The following is a 25,619-nucleotide window of genomic DNA, read 5'->3' on the forward strand; positions in this document are numbered from 1 at the left end:
AGTTGTGGTTGGCAGCTTGCAGTACACACACTCATCATTGGGATGAGTGTCCTATTGATTGTGGCCCTTAATTATTTATTCCAACCAGGGATTTTTTTTTTTTTTTTTAGGAATTTCTGATTTACACAAGATAAGAACCAGACATAGGGGCTAAAACTCCACTGATAATGGTAATGTTAGCAAATTTCACTTCAACCATACGTGTGATTGTCTATGGATTTTTCCACATACAGATTACTGTAATCTCTGGGCATTCAATTGATTGTAAGTGTGGTCTTCAGTTTGTCTGAAAAGATGGTTCGCCGCTCATCTGAGCAGACTTCATCAGCTCATGCTCCAAGGCCTTAGGATCGGTCTGATCCAGTCTTAAAGGGGAACATTATCACCAGACCTATGTCAATCAATCAATCAATCAATGTTTACTTATATAGCCCTAAATCACTAGTGTCTCAAAGGGCTGCACAAACCACCACGACATCCTCGGTAGGCCCACATAAGGGCAAGGAAAACTCACACCCAGTGGGACGTCGGTGACAATGATGACTATGAGAACCTTGGAGAGGAGGAAAGCAATGGATGTCGAGCGGGTCTAACATGATACTGTGAAAGTTCAATCCATAATGGATCCAACACAGTCGCGAGAGTCCAGTCCAAAGCGGATCCAACACAGCAGCGAGAGTCCCGTTCACAGCGGAGCCAGCAGGAAACCATCCCAAGCGGAGGCGGATCAGCAGCGCAGAGATGTCCCCAGCCGATACACAGGCAAGCAGTACATGGCCACCGGATCGGACCGGACCCCCTCCACAGGGGAGAGTGGGACATAGAAGAAAAAGAAAAGAAACAGCAGATCAACTGGTCTAAAAAGGGAGTCTATTTAAAGGCTAGAGTATACAAATGAGTTTTAAGGTGAGACTTAAATGCTTCTACTGAGGTGGCATCTCGAACTGTTACCGGGAGGGCATTCCAGAGTACTGGAGCCCGAACGGAAAACGCTCTATAGCCCGCAGACTTTTTTTGGGCTTTGGGAATCACTAACAAGCCGGAGTCCTTTGAAGGCAGATTTCTTGCCGGGACATATGGTACAATACAATCGGCAAGATAGGATGGAGCTAGACCGTGTAGTATCTGTCCACTAAAGACACTGAGATCATTATCCATGCGTTTGTTACGTCTCGCCTCGATTACTGTAACGTATTATTTTGGGGTCTCCCCATGTCTAGCATTAAAAGATTACAGTTGGTACAAAATGCGGCTGCTAGACGTTTGACAAGAACAAGAAAGTTTGATCACATTACGCCTGTACTGTATATACCTTTATATACATATATACATACATATATACCTATACTGGCTCACCTGCACTGGCTTCCTGTGCACTTAAGATGTGACTTTAAGGTTTTACTACTTACGTATAAAATACCTATGTAATGGTCAATATATACCTTGATGTCGCAGAAAAAAGAACATACATTTTATTAACCGATTTCGGAACTCTAAATGGGTGAATTTGGCGATTTAAACGCCTTTCAATTGTTCGCCTGTCGGAGCAATGACCTTTCACCCGTGACGTCACATCGTCCAGCGACCCGACATTTTCTCAAACACATTACACACACCAAGTCAAATCAGCTATGTTATTTCCAGTTTTTTCGACTGTTTTCTGGTACCTTGGAGACATCATGCCTCGTCGGTGTGTTGTCGGAGGGTGTAACAACACCAACAGGGACGGATTCAAGTTGCAACAGCGGCCAAAAGATGCGAAAGTCCCGTTTGTTCGGCTCACTTTACCGATGACAGCTATATTTTGGCGTAATACCCAACAATATCACCAGACCTATGTAAGCGTCAATATATACCTTGATGTCGCAGAAAAAAGAACATACGTTTTATTAACCGATTTCGGAACTCTAAATGGGTTAATTTGGCGATTTAAACGCCTTTCAATTGTTCGCCTGTCGGACCAATGACCTTTCACCCGTGACGTCACGTCGTGAAGCGACCCGCCATTTTCTCAAACACATTACACACACCAAGTCAAATCAGCTCTGTTATTTTCCGTTTTTTCGACTGTTTTCCGGTACCTTGGAGACATCATGTGGGTTGTCGGAGGGTGTAACAACACGAACAGAGACGGATTCAAGTTGCAACGGTGGTCAAAAGATGCGAAAGTCCCTCGTTTGTTCCGCACACTTTACCGACGATAGCTATGCTAGGACAGAGATGGCAAGAATGTGTGGATATCCTGCGACACTCAAAGCAGATGCATTTCCAACGATAAAGTCAAGGAAATCACATAGGTAAGTTTTGTCTTTGTTATTGACTTGTGTGGAGTGTGCTAATAAGACATATTTGGTCACGGCATGACTGCAAGCTAATCGATGCTAATATGCTATTTAGGCTAGCTGTATGTACATATTGCATCATTATGCCTCATTTGTAGCTATATTTGCATTCAGCCTTTCCCTCCACCCACATTTAATGCCAAACAAACACATACCAATCGTTGGTTAGAAGACGATCGCCAAATTCGTCCCCGCTATTCGTCGTGATATGGCTCAAAAGCTTCTGTTTCCTCTTTAATTTTGTTTTCGGTACCTGCCTCCACACTCCTACCATCCGTTTCAATATATGCATAATCTGTTGAATCGCTTACGGCGCTGAAATCCGAGTCTGAATCTTTCTGTGCTTACCGCCATGTTTGTTTCTGTGTGATCACGCTGTGACGTCACAGAATAACGGACGGGTGGATATAACGACGGTTAAAATCAGGCACTTTGAAGCCGTTTTTCGGGATATTGCGTGACGGGTTAAATCTTAAGAAAAACTTCGAAAAATAAAATAAGCCACTGGGAACTGATTTTTATTGGTTTTAACCTTTCAGAAATTGTGATAATGTTCCCCTTTAACCGGACACTTTTTGAATCCAACATGAAGCTTCTGGCATAATTCTGACTAGATATTTTTATTTTATTTATGTATTTATTTATTTATTTATTTTTGTCCGGTCCAGCTTCTATGGGAAATCATATAGTTGATGTAGATGCCCATATCGGCTGTTCAGATTTATTTTACAAAATAGAAGAGTGGGATACTTATTTTGTTGCCTTATTTGTATTTGATTTTATTAAATGTATTTATATTATCATTTGGGGCAGCCGGGCCGGGGCAAAGGGGATAGAAAGAGAAAAAAAGGAAGACAAAGGGGGAACTTGTAGGGACAAGAGGGGGTTAAGACATAGAGACAACAACAACAGCAAACACAACAATACCAAAAACAACAATAAAGCAACATCAACAAATAGGGCATTAACAAATATGATGGTAAAAGTGATAGCAAAGAAGCAGTTAGCGAAATAAATAATACAGAAATGACAATGAGGATATTTACACTACAAATGGAGCGATACAAATACCAATTGAAATTGCGCTATTGATAATAAATGATAAAAATTTACCTCTATTTTTAACAATACATATGTTAAAATGTAACTATACATATATATAATAACTAGAGATAACAAAAGAAAGCAGAAAAATGGAGGAGAAGAAAGAGAAGCAAACTATATTAACCTTGTAGATTGTTATAGTAAAAATAGGTTCACCTATGTCAGTGTGCCGTGTGTTATCCAGTTTACCCTAGGGCAGGGGTCGGCAACTTTTACCACTCAAAGAGCCATTTTGACCCGTTTCACAAAATAAAGAAAACTATTGGAGCCACAAGACTCTTTAGAAATTTTAAATTAAATAACACAGCGTACAAAGTTGTTTTTTTTGCTTTGTGCTATTTATTAACCAGGGGTCTCAGACACTTTAATATGAAAATTTAATATTAGATTGGCCCGCGAGTTTTATTTGAATGCCGCTTGACAACATCACATTTGCCAACCATCTCAATTTTTCCGGGAAACTACCGAGTTTCAGAGCAACAATTCACTCGACTGTCTGCTGGTTTTCACCAAAACAACAATAATAAGGAGCGTGCAATGATGACAACGCGTTTAGCGCCCTTTACAACCGTAACAAACAGCTTACCAGCCCATTCACATGTTCCGGGCTACATTATACACCGCCGCTACCACAAAACCCCGACCCGCCTACCTCAACCGACGCACGGAAGGGGGGGAGGGTGGTAGTGGGGGTGTATAATGTAGCCCGGAATAGTTAGGGATGCATGGGATTCTGGGTATTTGTTCTGTTGTGTATATGTTGTGTTACAGTGCGGATGTTCTCCCAAAATATTTTTTGTTTTTTTTGTTTTTTTTATTAAATCAACACAAAAACACACAATATACACTTTCCATCAGTACATCAACCCCCCAAAGAAAACCCCTCCCTCCCCCATTCACACCCAGCCACACACACTCACACAAAAAAGGGTTGTTTCTTTCTGCTACCAAAATGCTGCTTCCCACAACATATATAACACAGTCTGCAAGGGACACAGTCCCTGAAACACACATGATTGTGTGTGTCGCCCGTCCACTAACACTATCATTAATTACTATTTTTTATGTAATTGTTTTATATGATTTTACTTTCTTTTTTATCCCCCCAAAAAATGTCATTGTTTTCCTTTTTTTAATCTCATTTTATTTTATTAAAAAAAAAAAAAAAAAAAAAAAATAACCTTATCTTCATCAGACCAGGTTGTTAATGGAATTAGACTTGTCTAAAAGGTTTTTCAAACCAGGTCCAGTCCAGAGAATGTCAAAGTGGGCTCAGCAACACACACCCTCATCCATGTACAACAAGTTATAAACAAAACTACGTTTTCATAAAAAGCATTTGTGTATCGTCCATATTATGTCCAAAAATATTTTTGTCATTCTTGCTTGGAGTGGGTTCACAGTGTGGCGCTTATTAACAAGAGTGTTAAAGTTGTTTATATCACAACCCTCAGTGTAACCTGTATGGCCGTTGAACAAGTATGTTTTGCAGTGGCTTACGCGTTGAGTCAGCAGCCGCACACTAGATAGCAAAGTATTAAAGCGGACGCGACGACATGATCGAGAGGACGTTTAAGGCATTGCCATCACGGCACGCCCTCGATATTGTTGTCCGGGTAAAAATCTGAGAGTGTTATCTTTGGGAGATTTCTGGGAGAGGCACTGAAATCCGGAAAACCTCCCGGAAAAATGGGGGAGTCAGCAAGTATGCAGCTGAGCCACATCAGAGTGATTCCGGAGCCGCGGGTTGCCGACCCCTGCCCTAGGGTAAGGACGTTAATTTATGTTTGATGAAACGTGATTCACGTGATTGGCAGTAAGTCGGACACATTTCCAGTGAGGGTTGGACTCTGCCAAGCCTGTCCTTTGTCACCCATTCTGTTCGTAACTTTTATGGACAGAATTTCTCGGCGCAGTCAAAGCGTTGAGGGGTTCCTGTTTGGTGGCCACGGGATTAGGTCTCTGCTTTTTGCAGATGATGTGGTCCTGATGGCTTCATCTGACCGGGATCTTCAGCTCTCACTGGATCGGTTCGCAGCCGAGTGTGAAGCGACCGGAATGAGAATCAGCACCTCCAAGTCCGAGTCCGTGGTTCTCGCCCGGAAAAGGGTGGAGTGCCATCTCCGGGTTGGGGAGGAGACCCTGCCCCAAGTGGAGGAGTTCAAGTACCTAGGAGTCTTGTTCACGAGTGGGGGAAGAGTGGATCGTGAGATCGACAGGCGGATCGGTGCGGCGTCTTCAGTAATGCGGACGTTGTATCGATCCGTTGTGGTGAAGAAGGAGCTGAGCCGGAAGGCAAAGCTCTCCATTTACCGGTCGATCTACGTTCCCATCCTCACCTATGGTCATGAGCTTTGGGTCATGACCGAAAGGATAAGATCACGGGTACAAGCGGCCCAAATGAGTTTCCTCTCCCTTAGAGATAGGGTGAGAAGCTCTGCCATCCGGGAGGAACTCAAAGTAAAGCCGCTGCTCCTCCACATCGAGAGGAGCCAGATGAGGTGGTTCGGGCATCTGGTCAGGATGCCACCCGAACGCCTCCCTATGGAGGTGTTTAGGGCACATCCAGCTGGTAGGAGGCCACGGGGAAGACCCAGGACACGTTGGGAAGACTATGTCTCCCGGCTGGCCTGGGAACGCCTCGGGATCCCCCGGGAAGAGCTAGACGAAGTGGCTGGGGAGAGGGAAGTCTGGGCTTCCCTGCTTAGGCTGTTGCCCCCGCGACCCGACCTCGGATAAGCGGAAGATGATGGATGGATGGATGGAAACTTGATTATGTAGATGAGTGTATGTATGTATTTGTACTTGTATATGTAGAGTATGGCTGGATATTTGACCACTCTTATAGGTAGAATTGGTAGAGTTCATCTAAATTGGCTGGTTTGCAGGCACTGACCCGGTTTTAAAGCATGTCATTTGGGAGGGCTATCCCAGAAGCTTAATGTCGGCTTTCTTTATCCGTTCAAAAACCAGAACACTCGTTTCAGCTGTCAAGCTTTTGATTTGAGGTGAATTCGGGGGCGGTCGTCCTTGTGTTAAAATCACAATTGTTTGGATTCTTGAATTCGGCAATTATTGAGGAATGACTCCAAAATAAACATCAATGCCTAATATGATAATTATAATTTCTAAACGAAACTGCATGTGGACAAACTGTAATACATCTACCATTTGCTTTAACCCAGGGCTCGGGAACCTTTTTGGCTGAGAGAGCCAAGAATCCAAATATTTTAAAATGTATGTCCATAAGAGCCATATAATTTTTTTTTTCAACACTGAACACAAATAAACGTGTGCATTTTTAAGTAAAACCAACATTACTAGAGTATTCTTTGTAATAACGTTGATATTCTGAAGCTAACTGTGGAGGGGTGTGGCCTGCAGGCCTGCAGCAAAGCGGGGTGTGCCAGGACCGGCCTCAAAATCAGCGACAGGTGCGTAGATGGCCCACCTGGGCCTTGTTACCTAATCACCTGTCGCTCTGTTATAAGCAGCAGCCGGGAGGAGAGACAGGGTTGGAGCTGGAGCCAGAGCGCGAACGAGAACGAAAGAGAAAAAGACAATTGCTGGAAAGCAACTGAGAGACTTATTGAAAAATAAAAAAAATATCGTAACCCTGAAACAGGCTTTCATGTCGGTGCTTGGTGGTCTGAAGAACCCCCAGGAGGGCAAGCCCTAAAAAAAACAATAAGAAATAAATCATGCAATTTCTTGAAAAAAGGATGGATGGATTCAAATGCATGAGCATGTTTAATATTTTCAACGTTATTTTTAACACTTTGATTACAACTGGAATTAGTCTTTACTTATTGTGTTAAGCAGTGTTAGCTCAGATTTATCCGAGAGCCAGATGCAGTCATCAAAAGAGCCACATCTGGCTCTAGAGCCATAGGTTCCCTACCCCTGCTTTAACCGATTGACACAGTGTAATCTTTAGCATCATATTTTGAGACTATTTTCAAATAATATGAGATAAGTACGCCATATTTTTCGGACTAAAGGGCGCACTTAAAATCCTTTAATTTACTCAAAACTCGACAATATGTTTATTAACCCACGGCGCCTAATGTACAGAATAATTCTGGTTGTACTTACCGACCTTGAAGCAATTTTAATTTGGTACACAGTGTGACCAGTAGAAGGTAGTCACACATAAGATATACATGTAGACTGCAATATGACGCCAGTAAACGACAACCAAAACTTTAAATGTTCCATCGAAAATAAAGAACATTACACACAGCACTCAAACATCGGTCAAAATGTTTTAGTACGACTTTGAAGCCACACCGCTTGATGGATTGTCAGGCCATTGCGGCTACCGTAGTCAGAGATACGACTATTACTATGGTGTGTGTATAAGGACCACAAAATGGCACCCATTAGCAGAGATGGCGTTTCGTTTCAAAATATTATACAAAACCAACTTTTCTTACCTTTTGGTACCTGCAGATGTGTATTTGAGATCTGCATAAATGCTGAAAATTTGCACCTGTCCGCCACTGTAGTCCGTGCCAATACCGTAGTTCATAAGCTTCTTCTTTTTAACTATCTTCTTGTTATGGAACATTCACCCTCCGCTGTTACCATTTCTAACATAAAGTAGTGTAAAGTTCTTCCTTATATCTGTCAGTAAACTTGCTATGAAAGCGCTAAAACATACCGGTGTAGTGAGTTTACATAATTCACCCAAGGAACTTTAGTTATTAGAGGGTTCCAGCCGGACGGTTTTTCACGGGACACATTTTCAGGCGTTGTTGTTGCACTAGTGAGTAGATGCTGCTTTCGTTATTTAAGTAAAGTCTGAATGTCATTAAAACAGTTAGTTCAATCTTTTTCCACTGCCGTCCTTGCACGCTACACCGCTACAACAAAGATGACGGGGAGAAGACGGCGCCGAAAGTGAGCCACGTGAATAAGACTGCCCACAAAACGGCTTGAAAATGGTCGGTAAAATATAATCCACAAGATTGTGTTTTAAATTTAGAAAAAAAAAATCATAATGTGACCCCTTTAACGCACTTTATAATCCGGTGCGCCTTTTGTATGAAAAAAAACCTGGCTAGACCCGCTCCTTTTAATCTGGTGCGCCCTATGGTCCGAAAAATAGAGTAATAATTAGAGTATTTTGGTAATTCTAAGCTTTTTTTTTCACATTGATTTCACAGAACGCATTTGAGAGCAACATTTGTTTTTTTCCTTCAACAATTACCACTAATCATGGCAGCCTTCATGACAGCCCACGACTGACTACTCCAGGACAAATGATGATCGAGATCAGGGGTGCCCATTACGCTGATCGCAAGCTTCGGCTCGATCGCTAAGACCTTAAGAAATGGACATCATTACCGAACATCAATCTTCACTATGACCGCTCGGGTATGAAGACAAAACGGCGGGCAGGAACTCGAGAAACCCTTTTAGTTCATTTCAACATGGACTCTCTCCCACACACCAGCCCCCAAATGTCTAAAGACCAACCACACAGTTCCTGTCCTTGTTCCGTCTTGCCTGCGCAAATAAAATAAGGGTATCAGAGAACTAGTTAAACTAGTATTTCTTCTAGATAGGTGGGTCGGTAGGTAGGTAGGTAGGTCGGTCGGTGGGGTGGGTGGGTAGATAGATAGATGGGTGGATGGACGGACGGACGGACAGACAGACAGTGTCGTGGAAATTTCTTAAAGACGATCCTTTAGTGACAAATAGCTTTAAAATGATTTATTAAAGTAACAAACAAATAATAACAAGCTTTGCAAAGCGAGACCAAACCAGAACGACACATCCGTTCGTTTCAGCTTGTTCTAACCCCTTTAGAATTTGACATGACAATTATACATTCTCAGAAGTCCCACCCTCCATGCTCATTTACATACAGTACACCAGTGGAATGAATACCCAAAGTCCCATGAAGAAGGAGAGGGTGTCGTTTGCCCAGAAGGGGGGGGGGGGGGTTACTCAGGAAAGGGGAACAATTTATCTCTGTTGGGGGTCAAGAATAGATGACACATATGCCCAGGTCAACTAAAGCCCACATGTTACATCAAAGACACAGTAGACAGAGCTTGATCAGATAATAGATCTTTTGCTAAGTGTCACATTCCTGAGCCCAATAAACAAGTTTTGGCTACCCGTTCAAAGAACATCATCAATTAAAACGAGTACAAGTAATTTTGCTATCACAACAGACGGGCGGACGGACGGACAGACGGACAGACGGACAGACGGACAGACAGACAGACAGATAGACAGATAGATAGATAGATAGATAGATAGATAGATAGATAGATAGATAGATAGATAGATAGATAGTACTTTATTGATTTAATTTATTTTTGCAAAAATGTATACATTTTTATATTGCTATTTTTATCTTTGGTATGAAAATTATTATGTAACAAAATGTATTAGTATTTTTTGGTTCTTTGTTGTTGCTATTTTTGTATTATGACAATTTATCATTGGATCATGTTGTACTGCATTTTAATCGTTTGTTCTGTGGTTGTGTGATGTTTTTTGCCTGGACCCCAGGAAGAATATTCTCCACTGCGGTGTAGACTAATGGGGATCCTTAATAAACTGAACTAAACTATGTAAAGTGATTTGAGTCACTAGAGAAAAGCGCTATATAAATATAATTCACTTCACTTCACAGCCCAAGTGAAAATAGGACATGATAAATGAACACCAAGATTAAGAATCTATTTTTTACAGCTTGTCCCTCATAATTTTGACGAATAGGTGCAAATACCCCTCAAACATCCTAATAATTGCAATCTGGGTGATGTTGACTTTGATGTCTGGTGAAGGAAATTATTACAGTTCTCAATGCATTAGTTGATTAAAGTTAAAAAGTTAAAGGGGAACATTATCACAATTTCAAAAGGGTTAAAAACAATAAAAATCAGTTCCCAGTGGCTTGTTGTATTTTTTGAAGTTTTTTTACAAAATTTTACCGGTTTCGGAATATCCCTAAATAAAGCTCTAAAGTGCCTTATTTTCGCTCTCTGCGAAGACACTGGCCATTTCCCTGTGACGTCACACAGTGCTGCCAATGTAAACAAACAATGGGAATACCACAGCAAGGTATAGCAACATTAGCTCGGATTCAAACTCGGATTTCAGCGACTTAAGCGATTCAACAGATTACGCATGTATTGAAACAGATGGTTGGAGTATGAAAGTATTGAAGAAGAAACTGAAGCTATTGAGCGAATAGCTATTGACGCTATTCATAGCCATAGCATGGCCGAATAGCTGCGTTAGCATCGCCGGTAAAATGTGCGGACCAAACGATCAGGACTTTCGCATCTTTTGACACTGGAGCAACTTAAATCCGTCGATTGGTAAGTGTTTGTTTCGCATTAAATGTGGGTGGAAGGAAACGTAATATAATTGCAAATGCATCTGCAGGTTATCTATACATCTCTGTGCCATGTCTGCTTTAGCACCGCCGGTAAATAGCATGTTAGCATCAATTAGCATAGCATGTTAGCATCGATTAGCTGGCAGTCAACATCAACAAAACTGACTTTTGTGATTTCGTTGACTATCGTTGCAAATGCATCTGCAGGTTATCCATACATCTCTGTGCCATGTCTGTCTTAGCATCGCCGGTGGTCAAATGTGGAGACACTCTGGTACAGTCAATGGGGGTCTGGCGACAGATTTCTTGCCAGTGGTGCAACTTGAATCCCTCCCTGTTAGTGTTGTTACACCCTCCGACAACACACCGTCGAGGCATGATGTCTCCAAGGTTCCAAAAAATAGTCAAAAAAACGGAAAATAACAGAGCTGAGACCCGGTGTTTGTAATGTGTTGAAAATGAAAATGGTGGGTGTGTTACCTCGGCGACGTCACATTCTGACGTCATCGCCTCCAGCGCGATTAACAGAAAGGCGTTTAATTCGCCAAAATTCACCCATTTAGAGTTCGGAAATCGGTTAAAAAAATAGATGGTCTTTTTTCTGCACCATCAAGGTATATATTGACGCTTACATAGGTCTGCTGATAATGTTCCCCTTTAAAGTACCAATGATAGTCTCACACACACACACACACACACACACACACACACACACACACACACACACACACACACACACACACACTAAGTGTGGTGAAATTTGTCCTCTGCATTTGACCCATCCCCTTGTTCACCCCCCTGGGAGGTGAGGGGAGCAGTGAGCAGCAGCACTGGCCGCGCCCGGGAATCATTTTTGGTGATTTAACCCCCAATCCCAACCCTTGATGCTGAGTACAAAGCAGGGAGGTAATGGGTCTCATTTTTACAGTCTTTGGTATGACTCGGCCAGGGTTCGAACTCACAACCTCCCCATCTCAGGGCAGACACTCTAACCACTAGGCCTGATATTCGTGTAACTGAACTGTAGCTTGCGTTTTCTCTGTGTTTAAACATAGTATCATGTTGGGCCATAGATTGATTAGATCAGCACAGGGTTGAAGAAAAACCTACAGGACCGTTGGAATTGTCCTAACCTTTCCCCTCTACACGGCGCCCCCTATCTTAACCAGACGCTGTCAAGTATGAACCCATGCCCAACTCGGCGGAGTTTGTCTTGTTCCATACATGTGTTTAAGAAACTTGAGCTTACCATCAGTTCGCAGCACCAGCGGTGTCGGTGGACCCTGGACCCGGGTCTTGGTCACGGGGTGGGTCACAACACAGGTGTAGTTGCCCACATCCGAGGGTTCGACTTTAGCGATGTACAGGTTCCCCGTCTCCTGCGAGATAAAACGACGAGTGTCCTGCTTCACAAAAGTTGGATACTCGTTGAAAATCCAGGTAAATTCCAGATCTGTTGGGATAAAGATCAAAGACGAATGATTGGTGAGAAATCAGCAAGTAGGCGCCCTGTGAAGACTGTTTATGTACAACATACAAAGCAAAGGGTTAATGTAAAAAAAAAACACTTAATTTGATTGTTTTAACATGGTTAAATATCATTTTAGATCATAACTAGGTAATTTATGTTAATTATGTTCATTTTAAAATTAACTCCCTTTGAACTTTACCCAAGTCATTTGTCATTGGATCAATACAATTGTTTTTCACCGGAATACGATGGTCTCAGTATACCATCCATCCATTCAGCATTCTTCTTTCGATTATCCGAGGTCGGGTCGCGGGGGCAGCAGCCTAAGCAGGGAAGCCCAGACTTCCCTCTCCCCAGCCACTTCGTCCAGCTCTTCCCGGGGGATCCCGAGGCGTTCCCAAGCCAGCCGGGAGACATAGTCTTCCCAACGTGTCCTGGGTCTTCCCCAAGGACGTGCCCTAAACACCTCCCTAGGGAGGCGTTCGGGTGGCATCTTGACCAGATGCCCGGACCACCTCATCTGGCTCCTCTCCATGTGGAGGAACAGCGGCTTTATTCCGAGTTGCTCCGTTCTAAGCAGACTTTTATTGGCATTTATTTACAAATTAAGAATGCAAAACAAACAAAAAATATACAAATGTTTTGTTGTTTTTCGTAATGATTGTGAACGATAGTGCAAAATAAAATGCAGTTCCTCTTTAACAAGCACACTGCAAAAACTGAAATCTAAGTAAGATTAAATATCTCAAATAAGGGCGATATTTGCTTATTTTATGTCTGATAAGATAATTATTCTCACTAAGCAGATTTTATGTTAGTGTTTTTCTTGTTTTAAGGGGTTTTGGTCCTAAATGATCTCAGTAAGATATTACAGCTTGTAGCTGAGATGTCATGACCTATATTGAGTAAAACATGCTTGAAACTAGAATATCAAGTGTTGCAAAGCTGTGTCAACAACACCCACAAGTATAAAAGTACTTTTTTAAAGTAATAATTTCTTTATGTCAATATAATGCCACTAGCATTTACTTAATTTAGGAATATTTTTCAACATATTGAGCAAAAAGGTCTCATATTTTTTTCTACCAAGAAAAGTGCACTTGTTATTAGTGAGAATATACTTATTTTAGGGTATTTATGATTCATTGAGGTTAGCTAATTTTACTTGTTTTGGAAAGTCTTGACAAGCCAGATTTTCTTGTTCTATTGGCAGATAATTTTGCTTAGTTCAAGTAAAATAGCCCTCATTTTTGTATTTTTTTTTCTTGTTTTTGAACAGTGACTTTTTGCAGTGCAGGCTGGACATAATCGCAGCCATGATTTTGTTGTATTTATTATTCAAAATTATACTTGAGGTTGGTAAAAACAAAACAAAAAGTAAACTTTAAGCCAAGTTGGATTAGTTAAATTAGAACGATGTGGCATCAGAGGTTTGGTATTGAACTTGGTAAGAAGCTATTTAACTAACAGGAAGCAATATGTGAAGATGGGTGAAAATATGTCAACACGGCTAGATACAAACCCCGTTTCCATATGAGTTGGGAAATTGTATCAGATGTAAATATAAACAGAATACAATGATTTGCAAATCATTTTCAAGCCATATTCAGTTGAATATGCTACAAAGACAACATATTTGATGTTCAAAAATCATAAACAGTTTTTTTTTTGCAAATAATCATTAACTTTAGAATTTGATGCCAGCAACACGTGACAAAAACGTTGGGAAATGTGTCAATAAATACTGATAATGTTGAGGAATGCTCATCAAACACTTATTTGGAACATCCCACAGGTGTGCAGGCTAATTGGGAACAGGTGGGTGCCATGATTGGGTATAAAAACAGCTTCCATGAAATGCTAAGTAATTTTCAAACAAGGATGGGGCGAGGGTCACCAATTTGTAAGCAAATTTTCGGACAGTTTTAGAACAACATTTCTCAACGAGCTATTGCAAGGAATTTAGGGATTTTACCATCTATGGTCAGTAAAATCATCAAAAGGTTCAGAGAATCTGGAGAAATCACTGCACGTAAGCGATATTACGGACCTTTGATTCCTCAGGCGGTACTGCATCAAACACCGACATCAGTGTGTAAAGAATATCACCACATGGGCTCAGGAACACTTCATAAAACCACTGTCAGTAACTACAGTTGGTCGCTACATCTGTAAGTGCAAGTTAAAACTCTACTATGCAAAGCCAAACCCATTTAACAACAGCACCCAGAAACGCCGCCCGCTTTAGCTCATCTAAGATGGAGTGATGCAAAGTGGAATAGTGTCCTGTGGTCTGACGAGTCCACATTTGCAATTATATTTGGAAACTGTGGACGTGGTGTCCTCCGGAACAAAGAGAAAAATAACCATCCAGATTGTTATAGGAGCAACGTTCAAAAGCCAGCATCTGTGATGGTATGAGGGTGCATTAGTGCCCAAGGCATGGGTAACTTACACATCTGTGAAGGCACCATTAATGCTGAAAGGTCCATACAGGTTTTGGAGCAACATATGTTGTCATCCAAGCAACGTTATCATGGACGCCCCTGCTTATTTCAGCAAGACAATGCCAATCCACCTGTTACAACAGCGTGGCTTCGTAAAAAAAAGAGTGCAGGTACTTTCCTGGCCCGCCTTTATTCCAGACCAGTCTCCCATGGAAAATGTGTGGCGCATTATGAAGCGTAAAACACGAAAGCTGAGACCTGGGACTGTTGAACGACTGAAGCTCTACATAAAACAAGAATGGGAAAGAATTCCACTTTCAAAGCTTCAACAATTAGTTTCCTCAGTTCCCAAACATTTATTGAGTGTTGTTAAAAGAAAAGGTGATGTAACACAGGAGTGAACATGCCCTTTCCCAACTACTTTGGCACTCAAAGTTAATTATTATTTGGGAAAAAAAACCCTAAAGTTTATTAGTTTGAACATCAAATATCTTGTCTTTGTAGTGCATTCAACTGAATATGGGTTGAAAAGGATTTTCAAATCATTGTATTCTGTTTATATTTACATATAACACAATTTCCCAACTCATATTTGTATTATAAAAAGGTCTATATATTTGTAAACGCTCTGAAGTGGGAATGGGGTAGGATTAAATAAGCTTTGCTTCTTCCTACTCCTTTTCGAACATGATGTAAAGTGAAATGATATGAAACTGTGTGATGTCTTATACTGTAAGTGTGTTCATGTTCGGAAATAAACCAAAGAAAGAAATAAAGAAAGAAGAAAGACGCATTTGTGTTTCAATATTTTTTTTCCCAATGGAAGAAATTGGGTTTTTTAGTTTTCTTGCGCACAAATGTCTAAAATATTTATAGTTTCACTATCAAAAAATCAGTACCTTGAAAAAAAATATATCATATTTTGAGTAAACCAACAGAAATTCACATTCGCCTCAATAACAAACACAAAGTTACGACCACAGCCTTTATGCACCAAACGCCTGCATCCTCGGGATTTTCCAATGCATACCAATGTTCAGGGGAATACAAATAAACAGTGTGAAATTGTAACTGAAAACTGTCTTGTGTTGGGCAAGCCAAAGATCTGTGTGACGGACACCGCATACAAACGACCACATAGCCAGGGAATGCTGCCAGACGTGGAGCCCTTATAAAAATGAAATGGTCACAGATAACTGTGGCTTTAAATGGATTGTTTTTATAGTCTTTTTTTATTTATTTATTTATTTTTTTAACACCAGACCACTGCCATTCAATTGTGAACCTCTGATACACATATTGCACGAGGCTTTTAGGAATGAGCAGAACAGATCTAACCAATGCCGTTTTCAAAAATGGTAATATACAGTGGGGCAAAAAAGTATTTAGTCAGCCAGCGATTGTGCAAGTTCTCCCACTTCAAATGATGACAGAGGTCTGTAATTTTCATCATAGGTACACTTCAACTGGGAGAGACAGAATGTGGAATAAAAAATCCAGGCATTCACATTGTAGGAATTTTAAAGAATTTATTTGTAAATGATGGTGGAAAATAAGTATTTGGTCAACCATTCAAAGCTCTCACTGATGGAAGGAGGTTTTGGCTCAAAATCTCACGATTCATTCTTTCCTTAACACGGATCAATCGTCCTGTCCCCTTTGCAGAAAAACAGCCCCAAAGCATGATGTTTCCACCCCCATGCTTCACAGTAGGTATGGTGTTCTTGGGATGCAACTCAGTATTCTTCTTCCTCCAAACACGACGAGTTGAGTTTATACCAAAATGGATACATGGATGATACAGCAGAGGATTGGGAGAATGTCATGTGGTCAGATGAAACCAAAATAGAACTTTTTGGTATAAACTCAACTCGTCGTGTTTGGAGGAAGAAGAATACTGAGTTGCATCCCAAGAACACCACACCTACTGTGAAGCATGGGGGTGGAAACATCATGCTTTGGGGCTGTTTTTCTGCTGAGGGGACAGGACGATTGATCCGTGTTAAGGAAAGAATGAATGGGGCCATGTATCGTGAGATTTGGAGCCAAAACCTCCTTTCATCAGTGAGAGCTTTGAATGGTTGACCAAATACTTATTTTCCACCATAATTTACAAATAAATCCCTACAATGTGAATTCCTGGATTTTTTTCCCCACACACTGCAAAAACTGAAATCTAAGTAAGATGAAATATCTCGAATAAGAGTGATATTTGCTTATATTCTGTCTAGTAAGATAATTCTTCTCACTAAGCAGATTTTATGTTAGAGTCTTTTACTTGTTTTAAGGGTTTTGCTCCTAAATGATCTCAGTAAGATACTACAGCTTGTTTCCGACATTTTATGACATATTTTGAGTAAAATATGCTTGAAACTGTTTTTGTCCAAGTGTCCAAAACACACCCAGCAATGGTGCACAGGAAGGCGGGGAAGAAGAGGGGGAAAATGCGGCCAAAATGTTCAAAAGTCCCAATTGTGTCCAAAATACCTCCCCGGGTTCCAGTCCCACGAGTCCCGCCGCCGGACACACAAGTCCTGGGATACAAAAAATGTCCAAAACGCACCCAGCAAAGTCTCACGGGAAGTAGTGGGGAAAAATGAGAAAAGTCGGCAAAAGTCCCCCAAAATTTTCTAAATACCTACTCAGGTTCGAGTCCCAACCGGGTTCGAGTTTGAGTTTGAGTGCACACTCGAACCCGGGTGGGACTTTTGAACATTTCCCGACTTTTCTCACTTTCCTCCCCACCTTCCCGTGGGACTTTGGTGGGCGCGTTTTGGACATTTTGGGCATCCCGGCCGGCGGCAGAACTTGTGGGACTCGAACCTGTGTAGGTATTTTGAACATATTTGGGACTTTTGCTGACTTTTCCAACTTTCATCCCCCCTCCCCATGGGACTCGGCTGGGTGTGTTTTGGACATTTAGGGCATCCTGGGACTTGCCCGGCCGTACATATAGATTTTATGTTAGAGTGTTTTACTTGTTTTAAGTGTTTAGGTCCTAAATGATCTCAGTAAGATATTACAGCTTGTAGCTGAGATTTGATGACCTATATTGAGTAAAACATGCTTGAAACAAGAATATCAAATGTTGCAAAGCTGTGTCATCAACATTTAGAAGCATAAAACTACTTTTTAAAGTAAGAATTTCTTATTTCAAGAATGTAAAACAAAATCATGACTTTGACACAATTGTTTCTCATATTAAAACAGATGACAGCCAAATAGACTGCCGTTTTATTTTCAATGAAACAATGGAAAATACGTACTCGTATAGTAGTACACTTGTTATTAGTGAGAATATACTTATTTTGAGGTATTTTTGGGTTCATTGAAGTTAGCTAATTTTACTTGTTTTGGAAAATCTTGACTAGCCAAATTTTCTTGTTCTATTGGCAGATAATTTTGCTTAGTTTAAGTAAAGTACCCCTCATTTTTGTATTTTTTTTTCTTGTTTTTGAACACTGACTTTTTGCAGTGCATTCTGTCTCTCACAGTTGAAGTGTACCTATGATGAAAATGACAGACCTCTGTCATCCTTTGAAGTGGGAGAACTTGCACAATCGCTGGCTGACTAAATACTTTTTTGCCCCACTGTATATTCTGCAGCATGTTTACCCTGCACGGCTTTATTATTAGACCTCGCTACTTGTTAGCGGGCTTGCAATTACACTCAGCGGTCAGGGAGGTGCCCTTTTCCTTCATGGTCCCCCTCACCTGATTGACCATTTGTTACAGCCTGGCGCGATACATAAAGCGGCAAACGTGTGCAGCCACTGTGCAGGGGATGATAAAGCCAGCTGAGCCTCACTATTTGGGTCTTAAAATGATGGTTTAGTGGGGGTGCGTGAGCAGTGTGATGACGAAGCAGATGTCTCTGGGGACGAACGACACTTGAAGGCAGGATGTGTGTGTGTGTGAGTGTGTGTGTGTGTGTGTGTGTTCTGGCAATTCTGACTTAATGGGGACATTGCTCTGTTTACACAGTCGCCTGTAGGGGAACTCTGACGGTATGGGAACAAAAAAAACAGGTCCCCTAAAGAGAAACCTTTTTAAATGATAGTCGGATCCATTCTGAAGATGCTTTAGTGAAACATTTGTTATCCTGGCATTAATAGTACCGTGATTTTGTATGGTATCCATTAGAGGTGTGGGGAAAAATTGATTCAAATTTGAATCGTGGTTCTCACGTTGTGCGATTCAGAATTGATTCTCATTTTTAAAAAAATCCTTTTTTTTTTTTTTTTTTTAATCAATCCAACAAAACATTACACAGCAATACCATAACAATGCAATCCAATTCCAAAACCGAACCTGACCCAGCAACACTCAGAACTGCAATAAACAGAGCAATTGAGAGGAGACACAAACACCACACAGAACAAACCAAAAGTAGTGAAACAAAAATGAATATTATCAACAACAGTATCAATATTAGTTATAATTTAAAATCCCTCATTGACATTATCAATAATTTAAAAAAAAAAGAACAATAGTGTCACAGTGGCTTACACTTGCATGGCATCTCATAAGCTTGACAACACACTGTGTCCAATGTTTTCACAAAGATAAAATAAGTCATATTTTTGGTTCCTTTAATAGTTAAAACAAATTTACATTATTGCAATCAGTTGATAAAACATTGTCCTTTACAATTATAAAAGCTTTTTACAAAAATCTACTACTCTGCTAGCATGTCAGCAGACTGGGGTGGATCCTGCTGAAATCCTATGTATTGAATGAATACATATTCCTTTTAAATCGGGAAAAAAATCGTTTCTGAATCGAGAATCGTGTTGAAATGAAAAAAATCATCGATTTTGAATCGAATCGTGACCCCAGGAATCGATATTGAATCGAATCGTAGGACACCTAAAGATTCGCAGCCCTAGTATCCATCCTTAGTTAAAAGTAATATATTTTTTCCAAAAACAAAATCTGGTTTAGAGTTCCTTAGGATGACATTTTCATACAGCATGATTGTAAAACATTATTACTGTCAGGTTCAAACATCGATGACATCTAATAAATAAGACAAGAAGTGAGGAAATAAACAGAGAAATACCGTATTTCCTTGAATTACTGCCGGGTATATAGTATGCCTCTGCCTAGAATTACTGCCGGGTTGAATGCGTTACACAAAATATTACTTTTTTTAATGCATGCCTAGAATTTCCGCCGGGTCAAACTCGTTTTGTAAAATAATTAGCATATGCCTAGAATTTCCGCCGGGTCCAACTCGTCACGTCACGGGTGACACATCACCTGTCATCATTTTCAAAATGAAAGAGGCTGATTTCAATAATTTGAAAGAGGATTAAGAGCTATTCAGTAGGATTTAAGGTCCAAGCTATTGAATATGCTAAAAAGAACAGTAAGCAGCTATGTTTTATTAATATACCGTAGCTGCGTGTGTCAAATATGACTCATTACCACCTCCTGGTGGTAGAGGGCGCTAGTGATCCTTCTTGCGACTACTCGGCTGCAGAAGAAGTGACAACAAGCAGCAAGAGTGAGCGGCGATCGTTTATTTTTTCCTCTCGCTTGCACTTTTAACATGGAGGATTACATATCTAAAATAACACAGTTTTCTAAACTGGACTTTCAATTGAAGCAGGAGGTACTAAAGGAAGATCTCCGTCGAGACAGAGAGACTTTCAAAACTGAAGAAAGATAAGGAAGACTTCTATAAACAAGTTATAGATGCTTTTGATCAGAAGGAGCTGCACATGGACTTCATTTATAAGTAAAGGTAAGACCATAATAAGGTTTTTTTATTATTAAATGTGCTTTTCATGATGGTATCCTTACATCACACTCAAATTTATAAGCGTAGGCCTAAATTTACCGCATTCCTTTGGTAAGCGCCGGAGTGAGAAGAGGTTTTAAAATAATTAGCGCCCCGGCGGCAATTCAAGGAAATACGGAAATTCGATTTTGCTCAATTTGAAGAGAGACGTGGCGACTGTACTTTGTACAGCAGGGGTCGGGAACGTTTTTGGCTGAAAGAACCGTGGAAGCCTAATATATTTTAAAATGTATTCCCGTGAGAGCCACATAATATTTTTTTAACACTGAATAAAACTAAATGCGTGCATTTGTAAGTAAGGCCAATATTTTAAAAGTATAATAAGAATCTCATTGTTTTAAATTAAGCTGACCAATAATAAATCAAATATTTTTTACCATTAATGCGACTCCTTGAACAGGTGCAGTAGAAAATGCATGAGAATATTTTTTAACACTGTGATTACCAGCGGAGTTATTAATTACTTATCGTGGTAAGCCATGTCAGCTAAGGTTTATCTGAGAGCCAAATGCAGTCATCAAAAGAGCCCCACCTGGCTGGAGAACCATAGGTTCCCTACCCCTGCTGTACAGTTTTCCATCACGCTCTGATGAAACAAGGTTTATGTTTCGTCTTTTATTTGGATATTCCCTGTTTACGCAACAACAGCTGTTTCTAAAGGGATGGTGCGTATGTAAACAAGCATTGTTTTGGTCACATTAACACCAGAGAAAAAGATGCCTCGGGCTTAGGCTGGTCCTGGCTCGAGCTTGGGCAAGTCTTGGATCACAATAGAAAATCCCCCACACATCTCCTCCCATCGTACACAACGGCAATTTGCAAGCCTTTGGTCTGGTGCAACAAAGACAGCCTCTAGTCTGTTCTTTTGGAACTCGGAGAACGGAAAGTTTTTTGATAATTTACATACAGTTTTTCTTACATTTACCTTAAAGTATGATTCACACTCAGAATTTTCCCTCCTAGTTGGAGTTGAAGACAACTTCCTTACTGCTAAATAGCAGTTTTCAGTAATGTGACGTAAGATGCAGGATTTGCTTTAACATTTAAGTGTTGAAACTTCCTATAAGAGGACAGCTGTAGTGCTGTATTCTGAGGATCATGTCATATTTCATTTGAACTTTTTTATTTTCATTTTTTCAAATGGTCCTCAGTAGTCACGTACAAATGTGTGTGAATTATGCAAACTTATTTAAACTTGGTCCCCATGAACCATATTAATTAACTCTTCTTCCCCAGGGTCCCCAGTAAGAATGATCAGCACATTACTTCATCAATCCAGAGATTTAAAGACGTACATGAGCTTACTGGGCAGTGGCCATTTTACCTCATTTTTTTACGCCTCCATAACCTGTAGAAAATGTGGTCCCCACAAGTGATGATCAAAAACTTGGTCCCCATCCCAAATGATAACCAGTATGTCTGTGTGTGTTTGTAAATATTTTTCTCCCCAGTGATTTTGGACCACGGCTGCACCTGCTCCTCGCTCTGTGATTACAACCCAAATGACTGCATGGTACGGGATGCATGTCAGAAAACCATAGGGCAGGGGTGTGCAAACTACGGCCCACAAGCCGAGTGCGGTCCGCCGGCGTCTTCGATTTGGCCCGCGAAACATCATAAGTTTAACAAGAATTCGAATTAGTTTTAAAATATCCGGCAAATTTATTAATGCCACTTTTTTCACATCTTGTGGACAACGTGAGTATTTCAGGTCAATGACCACAAATTGTGGGTCCCAGTGTAACAGCACAGAATTTTACTCGTACGTCCAAATCCAAACAACCTTCCCTAGTCATGGCACCATTTTTTTAAATAAATAAATGAAAAATCAACCAACACAAATGGTGACACATAACACAAACTATATCAATCAATCAATCGTTTACTTATATAGCCCTAAATCACTAGTGTCTCAAAGGGCTGCACAAACCACTACGACATCCTCGGTAGGCCCACATAAGGGCAAGGAAAACTCACACCCAGTGGGACGTCGGTGACAATGATGACTATGAGAACCTTGGAGAGGAGGAAAGCAATGGATGTCGAGCGGGTCTAACATGATACTGTGAAAGTTCAATCCATAATGGATCCAACACAGTCGCGAGAGTCCAGTCCAAAGCGGATCCAACACAGCAGCGAGAGTACCGTTCACAGCGGAGCCAGCAGGAAACCCTCCCAAGCGGAGGCGGATACTGTACATTAGGGCTGTCAATGAAATTTCAGAATAATTGTATCTAAGTTATCACAAAGCTTTGTGTTGCCATGAGTTCCCTGTCTTTGATCCTACCAAGCAAAAGGCCTGGGGAGCAACATCAACAAAACTCACCTTTGTGATTTCGTTGACTTTATCGTTGCAAATGCATTTGCAGGTTATCCATACATCTCTGTGCCATGTCTGTCATCGCCGGTAAAATGTGGAGACACTTTGGTACATTCAACGGGGGTCTGGCGGCAGACACTTTCGCATTTTCGGGCCAGTGGTGCAACTTGAATCCCTCCCTGTTAGTGTTGTTCCACCCTCCGACAACACACCGACGAGGCATGATGTCTCCAAAGTTCCAAAAAATAGTCGAAAAAACGCAAAATAACAGAGCTGAGACCCAGTGTTTGTAATGTGAAAATGAATATGGCGGGTATGTTACCTCGCTACGAGACCGATAAACAGAAAGGCGTTTAATTCGCCAAAATTCACCCATTTACAGTTCGGAAATCGGTTAAAAAAATATATGGTCTTTTTTCTGCACCATCAAGGTATATATTGACGCTTGCAAAGGTCTGCTGATAATGTTCCCCTTTAAAGCTTTTTTTAGGGATATTCCGAGACCAGGAAAAAAAAAAAAAAAAAGCTTCAAAAAATACAACAAGCCACTGGGAACTGATTTTTATTGTTGTTAACCCTTTTGAAATTGTGATAATGTTCCCCTTTAAGAGGTCCTTCAAGCTTAAGCTTACATTGCACACATTGTCCCTAGGAATAGAAGACCTTCCGTCTCATAAGGCCCAACTTCAAAAGAGAGACCTTCCTGAATATTCAGAGCCTGGACAAAATGTGCAATCAAATAACCTTCTTTGCCAAATCACACTGATTTGTCATACTGTAAGTGTACTTAGTGGACCCATAATCCTTTCTGACAGTCTATAATGGACTTGTTCTATATTGCATCCGTCACACTTTATCAGTGCTTGGCAGAGGTAACAATGCATTGGCTAGGAAGAGAATAATCTCATAAATCAGGTATGTTTTTGCTCTTGTATTAAAAGGTCATCTTAGGTAACAAGTATGCACACTTGAATTAAAAAACAATATTGGTATGTGACAAAACAAGAGGTCCACTTTATTTTCACACATGCAATTATTTGTGTGCACCCTGATGTTCCGGCAACACCGTGGGGCTAAAACAACAATAAAAAAAGATTATTACAATAGTAAATTAAAAACTCCGTCGGGCACCATGTGAGTCTGATAAACATTAACTTCTTCTGCAGACTTCGTCAAAACTTTATTGTGTACTACTTTCTATACGAAGAGCTGATTGTGTTATTTTTGTTTTAATAAAGTGTCGATAATGTTGATTTTTGTTTTTGTGTGCGTGTCCTGCCAGCATTTCACTATTTTATACTCTTACCTAACAGGGATAATTTTGCCGGTTAATGTGGTACTAACCAGGTTCAATAATGATATTCTTTTATTTTCACTCTTACTTTAGACTGAACAGGAAGGCACATTTCAAAGCTGTGTTGAGAGGATAACAAAACTACAACATGTTGATAAATACGGGCCATTTTTTGATAAAAAGTACCCTGAAGTAGTGACAAAAATATGTATACTGTGTTTTCCGGACTATAAGGCGCACGGATTAAGTCTGGTTATGCTTACCGACCTCGAAGCAATTTGATTTGGTACATAGTGTAATGATAAGTGTGACCAGTAGATGGCAGTCAAACATAAGAGATTGATTGATTTATTGAATGATTGAAACTTTTTTAAATATCAAACAAATACTTCAATAATATTAATGAACAGAGTTACCAGGAACAAGGTAACATAACGGTTTATAAACAAATATAAAGTTACTACAAATTAAAACTATGTAAATGTACATAATGTGCAAACATTTTGGGAAGGAAAAAAATCAAACTAAAGTACCTTAATTCACACATTCCACCCACTCCTTAAAACCTGTGCTTCCTGGCTTTTCTGGAGGCAAAGTCGTTTATGACATCACTGTAAGAAATCTGATGGCCGACTTTATTATTACTAATCACTTAGTCTTTCTTGAGCCATGGAAGATCTCAAGTCGTTTTTTTTTTTTATTAATTTGAGCTTGGAAAGCAGCACTCTGTTGACCTAAAATTGTGTTTTTGTATAATAATATATCTTTGATCATTTAGAAATCATCACTCAGGCTCGTACATGCAAAAAATGAGAAATAAGATTTTTTTGTTAATTGCTTTTGGGGGGGCCCCCTGGTGGCCGCGGGGCCCTAAGCAAGCGCTTAGTTCGCTTATGCCTTGGGCCGGCTTTGGGACATATTCCGTACAATTGACCACTAAATGGTAACACCCGAATAAGTTTTTCAACTTGTCTAAATCGGGGGTCCACGTTAATCAATTCATGGTACGCGACAGATACGTGCAGACTGCACTATGATGGCAATATGACTCAGGTAAACAACACCAACATTTTATATGTTCCATTGAAAATATAGAACACTTGACACGACGCTCAAAAATCTATCAAAATGTTCTAGTACGACTTTGGTAAGCTATGAAGCCGCACTACTTGATGGCTTGTCGGCGCATTAAACAAATATACCGTATTTCCTTGAATTGCCGCCGGGCATATAGGATTCACCTGTCTTAAAATTACTGCCGGGTCAAACTCGCTTCTTAAAATAATTAGCGTATACTTAGTATTACCGCCGGGTCAAACTCGTGACGTCACGAGTGACACTTCCCCTGTCATCATTTTCAAAATGGAGGAGGCCGGTAATTTGAAATCGCATTAAGGGAAGAAGATTAAGAGCTATTCAGTAGGATTTAAGGTCCAAGGTATTGAATACCGGTATGCTAAAAGAACAGTAAG

At 40.4% G+C, this 25,619-nt stretch overlaps 1 protein-coding gene across 2 annotated transcripts in view; it reads right to left on the reverse strand.

Moving 5' to 3' along the window:
* The window catches only part of LOC133535176 (contactin-4-like), a 645,232-nt gene that overhangs the window by 213,763 nt on the left and 405,850 nt on the right, over window positions 1-25,619 (reverse strand). For both annotated transcript variants that reach the window (XM_061874742.1, XM_061874741.1), the window contains one exon: window positions 12,059-12,262. In XM_061874742.1, coding sequence (XP_061730726.1) covers window positions 12,059-12,262 — 204 coding nt within the window. The remainder of the gene's footprint in view (window positions 1-12,058; window positions 12,263-25,619) is intronic.

This window comes from Nerophis ophidion, linkage group LG16, assembly GCF_033978795.1.
Source record: "Nerophis ophidion isolate RoL-2023_Sa linkage group LG16, RoL_Noph_v1.0, whole genome shotgun sequence".
Classification (NCBI taxonomy): Eukaryota; Metazoa; Chordata; class Actinopteri; order Syngnathiformes; family Syngnathidae; genus Nerophis; species Nerophis ophidion.